The sequence below is a fragment of the Gobius niger genome (genome assembly GCF_951799975.1).
Source record: "Gobius niger genome assembly, chromosome: 21".
NCBI lineage: Eukaryota > Metazoa > Chordata > Actinopteri > Gobiiformes > Gobiidae > Gobius > Gobius niger.
In genome coordinates this window covers 15,737,611-15,754,910 of record NC_136872.1, presented here as the reverse complement: position 1 = coordinate 15,754,910, position 17,300 = coordinate 15,737,611, and the positions used below count along the sequence as shown (strand labels likewise).

General features: G+C 43.1%; 2 protein-coding genes across 2 annotated transcripts in view; one reads left to right on the top strand and one right to left on the bottom strand.

The window, feature by feature from the left end:
• The window catches only part of LOC306980998 (pyruvate carboxylase, mitochondrial-like), a 362,010-nt gene that overhangs the window by 216,336 nt on the left and 128,374 nt on the right, over positions 1-17,300 (top strand). The window lies entirely within an intron of this gene.
• The window catches only part of LOC306980618 (leucine-rich repeat and fibronectin type-III domain-containing protein 2-like), a 46,107-nt gene continuing 30,536 nt past the window's right edge, over positions 1,730-17,300 (bottom strand). The window contains exon 7 of the mRNA XM_079580044.1: positions 1,730-4,890. Coding sequence (XP_079436170.1) covers positions 3,510-4,890 — 1,381 coding nt within the window. The 3' untranslated portion in view covers positions 1,730-3,509. The remainder of the gene's footprint in view (positions 4,891-17,300) is intronic.

Below are 17,300 nucleotides of genomic sequence, written 5' to 3'. Positions count from 1 at the left end.
GTACCCAAATTCATGTTTTAAGCCCCGATTTTCCATTATAGGATTCTTGTTGTAATACCTCTTGTTTTTTAATCAATTTGGCTTGCAAGTTTGTCATTTGGTAAACATTTTCTGGTAGAACAAAGTAGCACATCTATGAAAGTTATTGAAATTGATTTAAACATAGAAAAAGCCTTACAGATGGAGAGTTAAGTCAAATCAAGCACCCTTTTCCCTGCTCTCCGGGGCACACTTTTGTGAAAGCTGGTGGATATAACTGTATTTTGTCAGTTCTTTGTTGGAGGTTGGTGCTGGCCTGCTGCCACGCTCCTGCAGCGGCGTGTGCTGTGTACCGGGAGCCCGTCCCACCACACACTGCTGAGATTATACCCACCCCATTTATCTTGGGAATACCACGGCATCCCCGACCTCCTCCTCACAGCAGCCAGTAATGCAGTCTTCTATCCTTGTTTTCCAAGGCCACCTGGTCCCAGCGAGCGCCTGTATCACAACGCTCTGCATCTGTTTTCATTATTGACCTCTTCACCTTGTAGTCTGCCTATTTAGACTTAATTAGTATGGTTAGTATAGACATCACCAGAGCTTTACAGACTGTCAAGAGTGGTTTATACATGATGGATGCTCATTATGAACCTATTATTATTGAAGCTGAACATTTCAGTTGTTGGTTTTATCTTTAACATCATTTATCCACTCCAAAACTGCACACATTTGCTTCTGTCCCTGAGTCTGAATGCTCTTTTATCATGTTGTTATTGGTTCACTTTTTTTTCTTGTTCCTGTAGATGCATCCTCGTTTGAGTGGTAATCTTCATCAGACTGAACACGTAAACAACATTGAGTTTTAAAACATATTCATATATTTATGTGTCTGTGATGAGAGGTTTTGTCGCTTCAATAACTGATAACACAATTAAGTTAACTTTAAGTAATGTAAAATATTGCTTGATTACTATTATCAGTATGAAAGCCTTATGAAACTCATGTCTCTTTTCCTACTTTCATGCATCCCCGTGTTTACTTGCTTATAATTGTAACCTCTAACATAGGATGACACATTTTGTCAGCTTAATGTTAGTGGTCATAATGTTGTGCCTGATCTCTGCATCCTGTCTGTTTTAGAGACCCTTTAAAGACCACTTTACCCTATAATCAGCTGGGCCAGCAGACAAGTAAACAACTTCCCTCTTGGCACGTCCAGAACGAGCTCACATTTGAAATCTTCTCAACTTGCAATCTGGTTTTGCCTTGGGCTCAATGTCTTCATCAGGTCTGAATCATCGGCTAATCCTGCCACATTTACTGAAAATCTGACCCAGATTTGCCGGCGCACAAACACTGCAGCGTGTTCAATTCTGCAGACCCCGATTGTTTGGGTATTAGAAATAAATGGCAATGACACAGGCGAATCGTAATGTAAATTATTTGGCACATGAGCTCATACATTTGAAAAACAGCACATATGCACATAGACGTGTGACACACAAGACTCTTCGCTTGGTAATGACGCTCTCTTGTTCCATACATGTATTTTTTATTTATAACAAGTCCAGAGAACAATATTGACTTTGGCAGAACCAAATGAAAACGGAAAGCAACAACAGTAGTAGTTCTTATAATGAATCTACAGTGCTGTGCAAAGATCTTGGACCAGTTTTTAAGTAAGGCAATGAACAAAAACCCAAACGAGAAACCCCTGCAACCCAAGCCCAGACCTAGGCTCAAACTTTCAAGTAGAATGATCTTTCGTATGAGATAAGGAGCGCATCTTTAACTATAAACCATCTACTAAACATATTTGTATATCTTCGGCCTTGGACATGAAATAAAATAACATTAAAATAAATAGAAAATCATAAAACACTTGCCATCATTTTGAACCCTCTGTAAAACCTTTGCACAGTACTGAAACCAGCCTTGTTTATAGGCATCTTTGTATGTTTGGGCTATGTGCTTTCCAGCTTGTGTGCTTTAAGTTCTGTTTTTCTACCCCAACACATTTTCTTCTCATCAAATAAGACCAGACGGTTTTTGTTTGTCCTTTGGAAACAAGAAATCACACTTTTTTATATAATTCATCCTAACATCATTCCCCAGAAAACTTGGAAAACAGAAACACATGGTGCGACAAGTAACATCATTTATATATATTTACTATATATATAGGTATTTTCAAGTTTTCATATTTTTTTTTCCTCTTGAGTCTGTTTTTGTTCTTGTAATGGTCAATAGGAGTGTTTCACTGTTTCATCATCTTTAACATTCAAAGCTCGGGAACTTTTGTGGCAGAGTCTGAAGTCGCAATGTCATCCAAGTATTGTTGCTTTCTTACAGTGCTGCAATACCGCTTAAGGTAAAAATACTTGCTCCCTCACGTTGTTATCTTGAGCAGGACGACTTGAAAGCCCCAAAAGTCCACCATTTCTGATCATAGACATTCAAAAATTGTGCCTCCTTCCCGCAGTGATTTGTCAATGCATGCACGCTTAGCATCCATCATCCCTTTTCTGTCCGTTCTAACCGAGCCTGCTGCCTCCTTGTTTGGTAATCCATATCGACCATGTTTTGTAATCCTCAATGTCTCCTCTTTTAATAACGTCGTTGCTCCTTCCAGCTCCTTATCGATTGATCATGTCCAATGCTGCAACTCTGTATTTATGCCTCCATAATCCCCGGGCCAAAGCTACAGCCAAAATCATTGTCCACAGCCACTGAGGACACATAAAAGTCACATTCATTGTATTGTATTTTAGGGGAAAGAAAGAAATATCGAAAATGGCCTCGTCGGTAACAAGAACAATGAAAAACTGCCCCATTTTTTTCCCTTTTTTATATTGTTTCCAGAAAAGAGTACCTTTGTGTTGTTGTTTTTTGATCCGATGTTGTGGTGCTGTGTGGGCAGGCCCCTCTGGAGGATGTAAGTCTAGTTCTATTAGTGCCTAAGCTTTACTGAGATTTCTCCCTGATCTCACAACCTCGCTGTCTAGGATCTATCACCTTGTACTCCGGCTCGCTTGGATGAGTTCCCCCCCCATTTTTTATTATGTCCCTTCCTCCTCTTGTATCTATCCTCGCGGGCTGTCACAACTAGACTTTTGTTTTTGTCGCGCTACTTTCGCCTCTGTCATAAAGCTCGAAGGCAGCCTTGAGTATTTAATACCCTTTCACCAACTCTCCGCTCCAATATTTTTTCCCATTCTTTTCCTGTCAACACTTTGTTCCACACACTAATTTTTCTGCCAGTCACTCCTAAGGTCATCAAAAAGAGAGTATTTAAAAAAAACTCCTTGCTTTCAGGTGCACTTTTTCATTCCTGGTGACTGCTCCCTAGGCAAATCAAGCTACTGCACAAGATAGACCGTAGCCAATAGTCCTCCCTCCTCCTGATCACGCCCATCTCAGCTCATCTGCGGTCGCCTTATCTGGCCATCCCCGGGTTCTAGCTCTCTGCCTTCCCCAAATCAATACCACATTCACTCTTTCAGAAGCTCCTCCCTGTCACTACTCACCTACACTACACTTTCCTCCAGCTCCTCCGCACTCTTCCCATCTTTGCTTTTCTCTCGTTTGACCTCTTTGCTGCTGGTCGCTTTCCCACAGGTAATCCCCGTGTTTGAGTTGGAGTTGGTTGTGTTGTAGGCATGAATATATCCTCGTTGGAACTCGCAACGGGCCCCAAACCCGGTGCCGCTTTCTACGTCGTCGCTGGCCGTTGAAGATGTTGTGCTTGTTGTTGAGGCGCACTGCACCAGCATCCCGTGGAGAGACTGGCTGCGTCTGGTCCAGATGACGCTGAGCCGTTTGGCATAGCTGACTGCGCCGTAGCGCTTGGCCACAGTGGCTGCTGCGTCACTAGCCAAAGCTACAGATGAACCCATGTCCAAGGAGTGCCGGCGCTTACTGACCGCACCACAGCCCGGGCTGAGGGGTGACACCGGGCTCTGGTAGGCCTGAGACGAGTTCCATTTGTCCCTGGCTCTGGGGCTCATTCTCCAGTCTATCAGCTCAGCGTCTCTGAGAGGAGCAGCCAGAGAAAAACTAGCTCGATTGGTGAGCTCCCGCTCCAACCGGGGCGGGGGGCGTTCCCTGGTGCGCGCCTGACGGGGCAGTGTAGAAGGGGGCGACGGAGTGTAGTACAGTAGAGTTCTGTCACTGTCTGAGGTGTAAGCTTTCTCCAGCTTCCTCTGCCGCACCACCAGAGCCATCTCTCCCCCTGCTGTGCTGGAGACCACCCCCCCAGCAGACAGGAACTGCTCCAGGTTCACTTTGGGCTTGCTCCGAGGTTTTGGGGGCAGTTTAGGGGGCACAGAGGAGGCTGGTTCTACCACCTCCTTCTCCTTCTCACTGTCTTTGTCTTTCTCCCCTCTTTTGGCCGGCAGCCCATTGGGCAGCACCACCATCATCATGTCCCCTTGGCCATTGGACTGGTAACATCCACTGCTGTTCCCCCCTTTGTCTCCGCCCCCTATCCCTCCGCTTTGGCAACAAGCTCCGCCTCCTGCTTCGCTGTTGCTATTGTGACATATCAGATGGTCCGAGTGGTTGCACACGCGGTGGCGAACCATGAGCGCCACAGTAAAAACGAGTAGAGTGACTACTACAATCCCACCGACCAGTATGGTGAGAGTACCGCCCAGGAAGTGCGCTTGAAGAGAACGACATGCTGGGTAAACATCCTTTGTGGAAAAGCTGGTGCAGCCCAGGACCTTTGTTGCTGCTAATGTTGTGATGGAGTCATCAAAAATGGCCAGCACGCACAAATTATAATCCACTCCGGAGACCAAGTTCTTCAGCAGGAAGCGGTCGCTGGTGGAGGGCAGAATCCTAAAGAGGGAGAGAAGAATAGAAAAGCACTGGTCAGCTAAATTAATATTCTCACGATATCTGCAAAGTTAGACCCAAAGTAAACTACAGGCGCAGCAGCCCACCTGGCATGTCTAGTTGCCTTTTGAAAATAAGAGGAAAAAGATGAATGTAACAAAAGATTGTGTGGAAATGCAGGTGAAAGGATGGACTCGAGCGCTGCAGGAGTGGATACTGCAGTGGAGGGAAAGGCAGAGAAAATGAGGCTATTGATGGAGAGCGCGCCCAGGGAACATGAAAGGAGAACTCTGTCTGCTCATTTGGAGTGCAGGGCTTGTGCCGATCCGCTGCGTGATCAGACTTCACTCCAGGCATTGCGCCATTTATGTGCCACCCCGGCTTTTTAAATCATTGTTGGTCATAAGAAAATCTAAGGGCAGGGCTTGTTTTGAATTCGTTTTGAGACATAAAGCGGTTGTTTCTTACTTTGTCACTTGAGAAAATAGTTGGCGTAAACCACCCTGGAATGAATACTCACAGTGTGTAATTGCATTTTTTGCACTCGTAACAAAGTTAACAATGGACTGCAAAAACAGTTGGTGCTGCGCCAAATGAGTTTTTTTGTGTTCTGTTCTGAATCTCCTTTACGTTGTTTGCATTGTGTTGGGCTGCATTGTTTTTAGTCTATTGTTAATTCCTGACAGTTTTTTTTTCTTTCTTTTAGTTGTGCCATTATGTGGGAGCTCAAGTGTCTGTTGCGATGACTTTGGCCTCCGCGGTCCACTCCTCTTGTGTGGGCACAAGTGTTTTGATGTCGGATATTTTGTCATCCTTTTTGTATTCTCTGCCGGCTTTCTCTCCCGCACTCCCTGCCTTTTCAAACCATATCAAAAGCCGTGTATTGTCTTCATGTTTTGCTGCTCCTCCTAGACTCCAGATACAACCCCGCGAATGGCATCCCAGCGTGCTATGACTCAGACTTGAAGAGCTCAACAAAAGGCCCCTACCTAAGGTTTTTAAAATAGAACAACATGATTGCAATAATTCAACATGCTTTTTGGCTTGCCGTAATTAGCTAATCCAGCAAGCACTAGGCTTGTGTCTGAAGGGCATTTGACTTGAAGAAAAGCCACGCCAGACTGCGGTAGAGGACAAAAACGTCTTTTACTCAGTTCATACATGGGAACAAGCCAGTGTGCACTTGTCAGTCCTCAAGGGTAGGTGGAAGACAGTTTTATTTGTTGAACACTTTTGACAGACTGAAGTCAACTACAGCATTTCACAAGGAAAAAATATTCTTTGTGCCAATCTGCAGCGTCAGACTCCAACCACTATCAATCACTCTCACACACTGGTACCAACTGGGCTCTCAAGGTGGTATGGCATCAGTTAGGGCATCTGATTTAGAAATACAAACCAAAGGGTATATGATGGAATTGCCATGAAATCCCTTTAATTGACCGTTCTCATGATACAAAGTCGGCGTTTTAATCTTGGATAATGCAGGGTTTAATGCTTAGCCCAGTGGAAACAGGCGAGGTCTACTTAAGAAGATCCTTATGCTAGTAAGGCGGATCAGGTATTGATTGATAAATTAAGATGCCCATAAGGAAATGTGGATAAATGCTTTTATTTTTGTGTAATGCTGCACTATGCTAAGGAGTGAAGGAAAATGCCCTGTCCTTGAGTTCTTTGGGCGGATTGTGTCATGTGAAAAGCGCTATACAAATAAGATTCTCTTCCTTTCTGCAGGTTTTTGCACATTTACACATTGTCTGAGCTTATATTTTTTCACATTTATAAGAAAAAGCCTGCAGTGCACCTGATGACACTCAAAGCACTGATAATCCTAGCAGGACGTAGGGCATTCTCATTAAAATCCCTTTTCCGCTGGTCACCGCGCCTGCTGTAGTCGGGTTTCGTTTGCTCAAACAAATTTGCCAATTAACTTATTCACCAAGTGTGAGTGACTTGAGGCGGGTTGCGGGTTTCCATAGCAAAGATTCATTATTATTTTTTTCAATAAAACTGTTGAGGAAAAGGTTGATACTTTTTGGTTTTGTAAGGTAACAACTTTTTGGAAACATTGGTTTTATGAAAAGTGCAGCAAATAATGAAAATGGACTGATCCTTCAAAGCATTATTTTCAAGTTACTGTGAAAGCTACCGACACCACCACTATTACTGTGACGGTTACTACTTACAATTATTATTGCTGGCTACAACTAAGCACCAATGTTCATAAATATTACTGTGCTGACTAACTATTTCAGCATTGTATTATAGTATTCTCTCAAATAAAACACAAAACAAAATGAAAATCCTACAAGTAACTGCATAATTGTTAGAAAATACAAATATTACATCTCATTTATGTCACCTGCAGCTTTAGTCTACAGATGTATTGACATAGTTTTTTTCTCACTGTTGCCACCACAGCAAATACTTCTGACCAGTAACTACTTCTGCTCTTCCTTTATCAACTCTGCCTCTCCCTCCTGCCTCTTTCACTCATAAATAAAAGGTCGACTTCATTAGCCATTCACATCAGGAGCACTGGGGTTCGACTTTGACCATGTACAGCCCAAAATTAAAGACAATGGGGACTCGATCACATTCAAAATAAATTATGCAGAAAGGGCTCGCGGTGCTGTCACTGCTGAACTTCTCATCTTGGTCGCTCGCTCACAATGATAATAGGGCTGCACATTGAATCGCAATCTAATCAGGATCGCAGTTATAATGGTCGCAATATGCAAATGGCGGAGGGTTATGTATGATACTCCTTCTCTCTAATGTTGATGCACTTGGACCTGTATGCTTAAACTGCAAATCCTATAAAGAATCCAGGTTATAGTTATTTTAGAATTCCGCTTTACTTGTAAACTAAAGCAGGCCAATGAATAATAATCATCTTCTCAGCACTTTTTCTGACCCTCTTCTCAATTTATCCTTCGCATTTCGTGTGCATCCAACTCCCCCCCTAGGTTTTGCCCGATCACTCTACCTACCCCTTACCTCAATGCATCCTGAGGCCAATCCCCCGCTCCCCAATCTCCTGGCCCTTATAAATCTGCTGCCGCACACTGTTTCGCTATCTCATCTCCTACCTCCTCCTAAGCACCCTTTGACTTAGATTTGGAGTTATGCTTAGTCCTGTGAAATGTTCCTGGGCGCGCTTTGTCTCTCCTTGAGTGCGGTATTTCCAGTTCAGCTCACTGCAAATCCTTATTGGAGCTCCATCTGACCCCCCGGCCCCTCTCTTCCATCCCGCGCTGACTGTACTACGTCTCTATTAGTCAGCGCTATAACCGTTATTTAGCAGCCAAGGTCACTCCTTTTCTTTCCTTTTGTTCCACTGTGCTGCTAATCATACTCTCTTTAGTGGCTTCCTCTCCCTCCTCCCTCTCCTCTGTTCATCCTCGTCTTGGATTTCGCTACCTATGGAACCACTTCCTCTTCCTCCCTGGATGTCCTGTTCTTGTCCCAGGTTGCTAAAACGAAAATTGCAAAATCATTCGTTTTTAAGGAAAGGCAATAATATCTTTACTACTGATGGATTGAGGATCATATTGTAACACAAACATTTCAAGCAAAGGTCCGCCATGTTTGTCGTCAGTAGGCAACAACTTCCATAGAGTTACATCAGCAAAAACAGGACAAAAACATTATAAAAAATAAACAAAGGCTGTGGAGCAACTGCTGGATCACTACAGGGCAATACATTTAACAGACTATAGCATCAGAATCAACTGTCAATGATAGCGGATCTCTATTTTCCCATGCTTGGTTGCTTTCATTGATTCTAAGTTGAAGGTTTTCACACAATACAAGGACTGAGTGCCTACGGGGCAACACAAAAGCTTCAGACATTCAAAAGATGATAGTGTCTTCACAAAGAATTTGGTGCTGACAAGGAACAGAAATATGCTGGCCATGACGCTCGATCCCGCGGACCCATTGCTCAAAGAAGCTGACAAAACCACATTGGACTTGTTGAGAGAAATCCAGTCACGCAAGAGTTTCACTGGCAATTAGTTGATTTCATGAGCGCAATAAAAGAAGCTCAATCTGACTTACAAAGCTTTACGGACCATTTTACATTTTAAAAGCCCATTGTTTCTAATTGGGGATTCGAAACACAATCCCTATCTTTATTATATTGGGTCCAAAGACTCGGCTACAAATGTTCTTGCAAAGTCTTATGCCTTAATAGTAGATAGTATTACTCATAGCATTACCTTTCATTGAGTTCGTTTATCTCATTCGGTTAGATGGAGATGTCCTGCATACTTGAGGACTACAGGCTACTAAGTTTGCTTTGTAACACACTGTGAAATAGTGAAGAATACATCTCTGAATAGTCTATTTTTACCAGAACTGTGCATTGCCTCCTATAGCGCTCTCGAGCTATAACCACTCCATCGCTCCCCTCCCGTATGACAATGTGTATCTCAAGGATGTTTTTTTTTCCACGCTGTGACAGAAATAGGCGAACAAATTCACTGAAATATACATGGAAGTGCGGGACACAAACGCATGCAACTTTGATGGGTTTTTCGGTTCTACTCTCTGCATAATGCATTTTTAACCATGTTTACACAGCCATTGTCAAACGCACACACCAATAACACAGAGGTATGTACGGTGAGCGCGGGCAATCTTAAAACCTCAGTGATTGTTTTCATGAATATAAAGTGCAGCCTGTAATAACCTATTGACGATCTTGCGATATGAAAGGTTGACTAGGCGGATTGTGGCAAAGTGGCAAAGCAGTGTTTTCCCTATTAATACCATGACGCCTCTATCAGTTACAGCAGACAGCCAGCGCACTGTCACCCCGCGCGGCCTATGCATACTTATGGGCTTCTAATTAAAAGCCAGCACACAGATGCAAAAAGCAGCATCCGAGGAAGAAAACAAGGGAGCGCTTTGTTCACGCTGGTGACACGGAAAGAGTAATTATCAGCGGGAGGAGAAGAGGGAGAAGACAAGAGGAGAGGGGGATCACGAATCAGGAGAAAGCTCTCTGAAGTCCTGGTGGTCTGACATGGCACAAGATGGCAGCGCCGAGAGAGACGGAGATAGCAACAACAAAGCAATTATCTGCTACTCCAGCTGACACGGACGCTGGCCCGGTTTCCTGCCTTATGTCTTCGGTGAATTTCAATGAACAAAAGTACCGGGTTTATCTCGCAGATATAGTGCGGAGAACAGGGTTGCAAATAGGGATCTTCTATACATGATTAATGCTTTATGCTTCTGATCTTGCTAGGAACCATAATCAAAGCCATTGTGTAAAAAAAAATGTCTTGTATGTGAAAGTGGGTCTTGGATTTCATTTCACCAACTCTTATGCGACAACACCGTTCACAATGAGGATCTTAAAGGCTTTGTATCCGTGTAGCAAATTTCTATATGTAGTAGACTGATATCCATTTTACCCCCCTTTACAGCATTATAATTTGATTCAGGACCTTTACATGTTCTTTTCTATAGCACGACTGTACATCTCCGTGGTGAGAATACACTAATAGCATTGTTAAGGAGAGTGCTCTACCACAAATAACCAGTGATGAAGAACCACTCTTTGCAGCTCAAAATGGAGAAGGTAATAAGTCTCGCTCAGAATAAAGCTCACCATTTACAGTGTCCAATTTGGAACGCAACCGCATGTTTTTGAGTTACTTCCTTTCCCTTCCACCATCTCCGCTTTCTCATTCCGACCATGTTTGGATGACCTCTCACTCTCGCCCAATTACCCGTCCATCATCCGTGCCTCCATTTCCTCTAAGTACCTGTTTAAAGGTTGTGTTTACCTGCTCACCCCCTCTTCATCACCCCTGTTTCCCCAGTCCCGGAGTATAATATCATTTGACACATGTATTGAGTGGTGACCCTCCCTGTCTTGCGCCCTCTCTTCCTCCTGATGCGGGCTGACGCGAGCATTGACATATTGTTTAACACTTAATTACTTCTTCCCCTTGGGCTCGCTCACCTTTTCTCCCCATCTTCCCCGTCTACCCCGTCTTTGTGGCTGCTCTTTCAACCGCTTGTCTCATATGTGAGTGCATGTACGCACCGCCTTGGCACATGCGTCTTATCTCACCTCCTATGTAATTTCCTATATTGGCTTTTTTCAGGCTGCGATTGGGCAGATATTGGTTTTCAGAAGCATACATCATGTCCATAGCCAGCCCTCTCTTTAACAGAGCGAGCATACAGACGCAAGAGGACAATACTTTAGGGATAACTGGGACAAAAAAAGCACTCAACCAAAACCAAGCCAGATCTGAAGCAGGACGAGGTTAACCAGAGCTACTGTATCTAAACCTCAATTAGACAAAACAAGACCCCAGGACAGAGACCAATTCGTGACCAGATTTTTCAAATGTTTCCAAAGCATTACATGTTCTTAAATTAATAGTAAGGTCGTAAAAATATACCTAAATAAATAAATAAATCCATTGAATAAATGTTTTAAATATATTTTTGTTGCTCAAGTTTGTCAGAAAGACAAAAATAATGGTCAGATAATGGTCAAATAATGGTTCAACTGAAATAGCATTTTTCGCTCAAAGGTTTCCTGTTGTGTCTAATTTGCTTTTGAATATCGAAATGTCCCTCATTCCTCTGATGGAATGTTTGCAAAACAAAGCAAAAAATAAACACACAGATTGCGCAGATTTCTGCATTTGAGACATCAAAAGTAAATCATTTGGTTATTAAAAAGCGTTAAATGTGGCTTGGCGCTGCCTGTAGGAACCCTGTAATATTGGTTATAAAAAGCAATTGTTCAAAGAACAAAAGCGCCAACAAAATATCTCCCCTTCATCCATATGTCTTTATGACTCATGTGCTCGTCTGTCTGTTTCCCAGCATGCATCACTCCTGTGGCTGTCAAACCCTCTCCCTGCCCCTTTTAACAGTGTGTCCCCTTTTTCAAGAGCCTTTCTCATTATTTCTTAAACTCTGCGTGCTTCTCTCCCCTCCCTCTGTCCTTCTGTTCGTGACCAGTTCCCGTTAAAGCCAAATTTGGCACTTTAAAAGCTCCATTGGAGAGTTGATCCTGTCGTGATTAAGTACAACAGTCAGAGCCCCTACATTCCTGCTTCAGAGACAAATGCTGCTGTAATCATTTCACCGAAAATGTTATGCATCTGCGGAAGGAAGTGACACAATATAAAACTATTTCAAAGACTATGTGACAAATATCTCAAGATGAACTGCTCAGACACTAGCCATTCACTTAAAGATGCTGCTTTTGCCTCAGATATTTTAAATGCATTTACTCACACAATACACTGCTTTAGAACTCCATTCAACTAAAAGAAAATGAGTAAAGTAATTGCCCCAGATACTGAACATAGGTGATTATCTTGCAAATATGTCACTTTGTCACTCACACACATTCATGTAGGATTCAGACCACTGAACTTTGGATTAGTGCATGCTCTTACCACTGAGCCACTGTCGCCTCTCAATATACTTTCAGATTATAACCTGCACTGTCTGTTTTACCTGTTCAGTTTAGTTACTATTGAAAGTTAGAAACATGGAGTTTGCTTAATAAATTTTCATCCATCAAACATGTCCTTTTGAGGTCTTAAGTATGTTTCCCGCCAGCTCATGTTACCGTTTAGGAAGGCCCATCCTCAGACAGACAGAGAGTATGTCGGGGGAGCGACCGGGGGCAGAGCACATGGATGCAGTCCCACCTGGCACTGTCACGACTGTCATCTACATCCGACACACGACGCTGAAATGGAGGCCAGTCTCAGTCTGACCTTCAAAGACTGTTTCGTTTATATAACCATACTCAGTCTGTCTGGAGCGCTTGTTATTTCCATTATTGTTGGTGCATTTGCTGGGCACAACTTCAGTGCTGTAAACACCACAATGAAATCCGCTTCTAGGAGCCTTTCCAAACCTCACCACTCATCAAGAACAGTCACCAATACAAGGCGCTGCGCTTCTGGCACCTAAAAAGTGTGTAGTCTGCAGAATGTTGTACTGCACACCTAACACTGTTTGCAAATAATTCTCAATTCAGAGTAAACTTTCACAACTAAATAGCACCAACTCCTTCCCAGCTCACCTCAAGGCCATACATACAAACAAGTCAAAGCCATGCTGCGTCACATTTCACCTTAGCATTAAAAAGCATTTATTTTGGTATCAACGTTTTGTGAGAAATTCCTCGGGATCCCCTCTCTTCTGTTTTGACAGGAAGCCAACCATTAGATTTGAATTTGTCCTCTTCCAAATGTTTCTTTCTGATAACCCAATGCAAAATGAGTCCGGAACACATTTGTTTAAGTTGATTAATGTTTACTAGCTCCTGTAGTGATGCTCCGTAGTGTGTCTTTAAGTAGTCTCCTTTTGGATTCATGAGCCTGCCTTTCCTCTCTCCTCTGTTACCGGAGTGTTATTGCGGTCTGCAGTGGCCCGCTGATATCACAATAGAAATCTATACTCCCAAGTCCCCGGCTGCATCGTGGTATATGCTTTCCTTTTAACGCATCCCATTTCCATTTTGTCTTTATCTTTCCCTTCTTGCCAGTCTTAAGGCACCTAGACCTCGCCTTCTTTCAACCAGTTTACAGGTCTATATCTTAATTTGCAAACGCTATCTCTTCCCTGACGGCCTCTGTTGTTGACAGTGTGATTTCTCCAACTTGAGTTCAACTTGAGATCGCTCATTCGCTCTATAGGGTCCTCGTTTTTATCCTGTGAGTGTTCAAGCCTTCCTTATCTGCGCTGTTTTGCTTCTGAGTAAGTCTGTTGTGGATATCAGCAGTTTCTTTGAGTGAGGGTAGCAGAGCTTGGCCTCGACTTGTACCAACCCCGCCATTTTACTGATTAAGTAAAAGTGTTCTTGTTTTCAGCTAGCATCCTTAATTTCAATTAAACCACTACCCACTATACATGTGCGTGGAATCTTTATCTCTGCACATATTTTGTTGCTTGCTGGATTTGAATCTTCACATATTTTGTTCCCCCCCAGTGGACAACATGTTCACTCGCTGCCGAATATATCCCACCCACTAACAGGTGCCACCATGTTCAGACAATCTGTGCTCTTCATAATGTTCTAATTGCTGTATAGGAAATAGCTGTCCGATCCAATGCAACAAGCACTATCTCTGTGCAGCACAAAGCGGCCCCCATTAGATCTCCAAAGCCTCAGGATAAACCTGGCACTGATAACACTGACGAATAAGTCTGTATTATTGCAGTTTTGTCCCCGGGAGGAAGCGAGAAGCCCATCACCGGGGGGAGGCTAGAATTTCATTTGGTGCATCCAAATCAATCATTTAATTAGTTCACCATGTGTTATTGCCACAGATGCATCATGGGAATGCGCCGCTGCTGTGGACTTATTTGCATGTGGCATTTCAGTATGCCACCTTCTAGTGTCCCTTCTGTCATTAGTTGGATGTCTTCATTTTCAGTTGCCTGCTGTGGCTAGTTACTCACCATTGCGGTAGCACAGGGTTAGCATGAATTCCTTGTACTATAAAATCAAGGGTAAACTTTAAGCTCATGTATGTTATGCTGTGGAAATACAGATTACTTTGGTTGTACTGATAGTAGTTTGTCGTTATATTTTCAGGCTTGAGTAGCACAGAAGTCGTGGGCTGTTACAGCACCATTAGCAAATCTACAAACTCCTGCAGGAAGTGTTAACACCTGCATGGTTCAACGAAATACCTCGGGTAGTAGTAGCAGCAGTTGATGTAGCACCAATAAATGTGACATTAGTGATTTTAGAAGTGATTGAATCTCTTAATTTACCACCGAGCCCAGCCCCTTTCGGTTTCTATCTGTCAAATCTACTGTATCCCGGCCATCTTTCTTTCATCTCAATATATCCCTGGGTAATTTGGCCAGAGCCAGTCTCCCATCTCCTTCTCCTCCCTCTAATCCTGCCTCGTCTTCCCATGAAAATCTCTAGAGCCTCGTTCCTCCATCTCAAAATCCCTCCTTTCTCCCCCTCTCCACACGTCACTCCCGCTATTAGTTTCCCCTGCCCATTTTTCTTCTTTTCATTCCACCTTTGGCTTTCACTATCACTCAATCCTGATGATTAGGCCATTGCTACACACATTTTGATATTTCATTTCTCTATCTGTCTGTCATCCCTGTCTTTTCAAGGCGCTCCTTCCAATAGCATTCACAGCCTAATGCCACTTTTAGAATACCTTTGGGAGAGGAGAGCACATTCAGGCCAGGTTTTAGAGCGAAATAAATTCGAAAAGAAGGGGGCTGCCACAAGGGCACAACCGCTTCAGTCTTTATTTATTGAACCTGCTTTAGCCACTGTTTTGATGCAACCACCCGCACTTCTGCATTCACACTATATCTAAGCAGTTACTATGTCCTACTCTACAGTTAAATTAGATTCAAGGGAAGTTAGTTTACTCTGTGCAAAGACTGTCTCATATTTTGGTACAGATATTGTGTGTCTATGTACGTCAAAGTGATCAAATATAGAACAATAATAAATGACACTGTATGTACTTCAAATGCAAATTGATCCCACACACTACACCCAAACTGCCTGTCACTCACTCAGAGCATGATGTAACTATCCAGTGAGAGGAGTGAGTGGGGCAAAGTGTCTGTATTTGAACATAGAGCTGCAGTACACAGGCGAAAACAGCACGATATAACCATCTCTTCAAAACAGTAGATTGTCACAGGGATTAGAGAAGTATTCGTACTTATTGTCATATCACCCAGCCCTACTTTTCACTGTGTATTGCAAATCAGTGCATTTTTCGCAATGCTTCAGGTCTTCATCCCTACACCGAAGTTTGTTAATAACCTACTCCACTTTTTATCTGTTCCACGGTGCTGGAGTGAACCTCGGGATGCTTCACTTTTTATGCAAATGTAAAAAGGTTTGTTCTACAGCGAGTGTTTGCTTTAATTTGTTCCTCTCGTCTAATCTTTCCGCCTGCCTTCAGCTCGCATAAACACCAATATTGCTCTTTCACGCCTTTTGCAGACCCCACAGCTGCGCTATACAAAGTTGGCTCACTCCAATGCACAGGCGCACTGCGGAGATTGGCAAGCCACATACACTTCCCGCGCTACGAAAATACGCCTTTTTAACCTCACTGTTCTCAAGCCAAAAAGCAAGAACTAAACACCCTTTACAAAAGTTGGGATGCTGTGCAAAGTGGAAATGGAAACAGAAAGCAACAATTAACAGGTTTTGCATCCATTTCTAACAGGACTTTTTAAATTCCACATTGGCAGACATGGGTTTCTTTTCAATCAGATAAAAGCAACACAAACAAGTAAGGACAATAATCACAAATGGGTTTGGTGTGTGGAGCACTAAGAGTAACGTCACTTGAGAATAATTGTGGCAGTGAAATATTGCCTTTAGTAAGAGCGGTATCGGTGAAAACACTGCTTGAGTACTCATAATAATAGTAATAAAACAAAAGAAAACAAAGAACGTAACACACAAAGCTTCAGTCACTCACAGTGGAAAGATTAACTTATTGTTTTACTCAGAATACTGATACGTATAGATGCTCGTCATAATAACAGAAAGTGAATAGACCTGTGTGATAAATAAGAAAGGCAATTCCTTTTAGAAGATACTCCTGTACATCTTCAGTCAAACTGTTCACTGTTACCTCTGACAAAACACAAGCTACTGTATTCCACTTGAAAACCACTCTATTCCATTTTGAGCTGCACTTTACAGCATCCTTTTTTCCCCCCTCAGAAACAACAAGATCCTTTTGTTGAGCATGTTTCTGCTAACCTTAACCTTGTGCATGCTCTTTATAAATGCTTAATAATGTTTGGGCCTGAGTTCACTGCATAAACATGGGCAGTGAGAGAGGGGAGTGCAGAGATCATCACGTTAAATGGGGAAATGACGTGCCTCACTGCAGTTTGAATGTGAACATTAAGTACCAAATGGCAGCCCCCATTAGGAATCTCTGTTAAATCATCCGTCTTATTTTAGTTTGTTCATACGGCTGTCGACATATCTCCAGTTGAGCTTGATTTTCTGGAGATAGGGAGTAATATGTTGCCGTGGGTTCGACTGACCAACTCAGCCCAAACAACAAATTAACTCATTCCTCTGATTCTATTTAACACAAAAACTTCTCTCCTGACAATAAGCTGTTACTGCACCATGCCAGTAATTCCAATCTATTAAAACTCGACTAACTGCACAGCTCTCGTCCTCCACATCTGCTGATTCCTGCCTCTGTGTCTTTGTTTAACATTCACGCTCTGGCCCTGCTTATGCGGCGGCCACACACCTGTAGGCCGGGTGTCATACTGTGGTGGGATGAATTATTAAGCGCCGCTGCCCCTCCACCCCTTCATCTGTCCGCTCATTCATGCCTCCCCCGCGCTCTTAACCCGTTTAGGTACAAGGTGAACCGATGCAACGCGGGCGATGCCATGTCATGAATAAATATTTCAGCGCTCACACCCGACATTTCAGGTATGGGGAG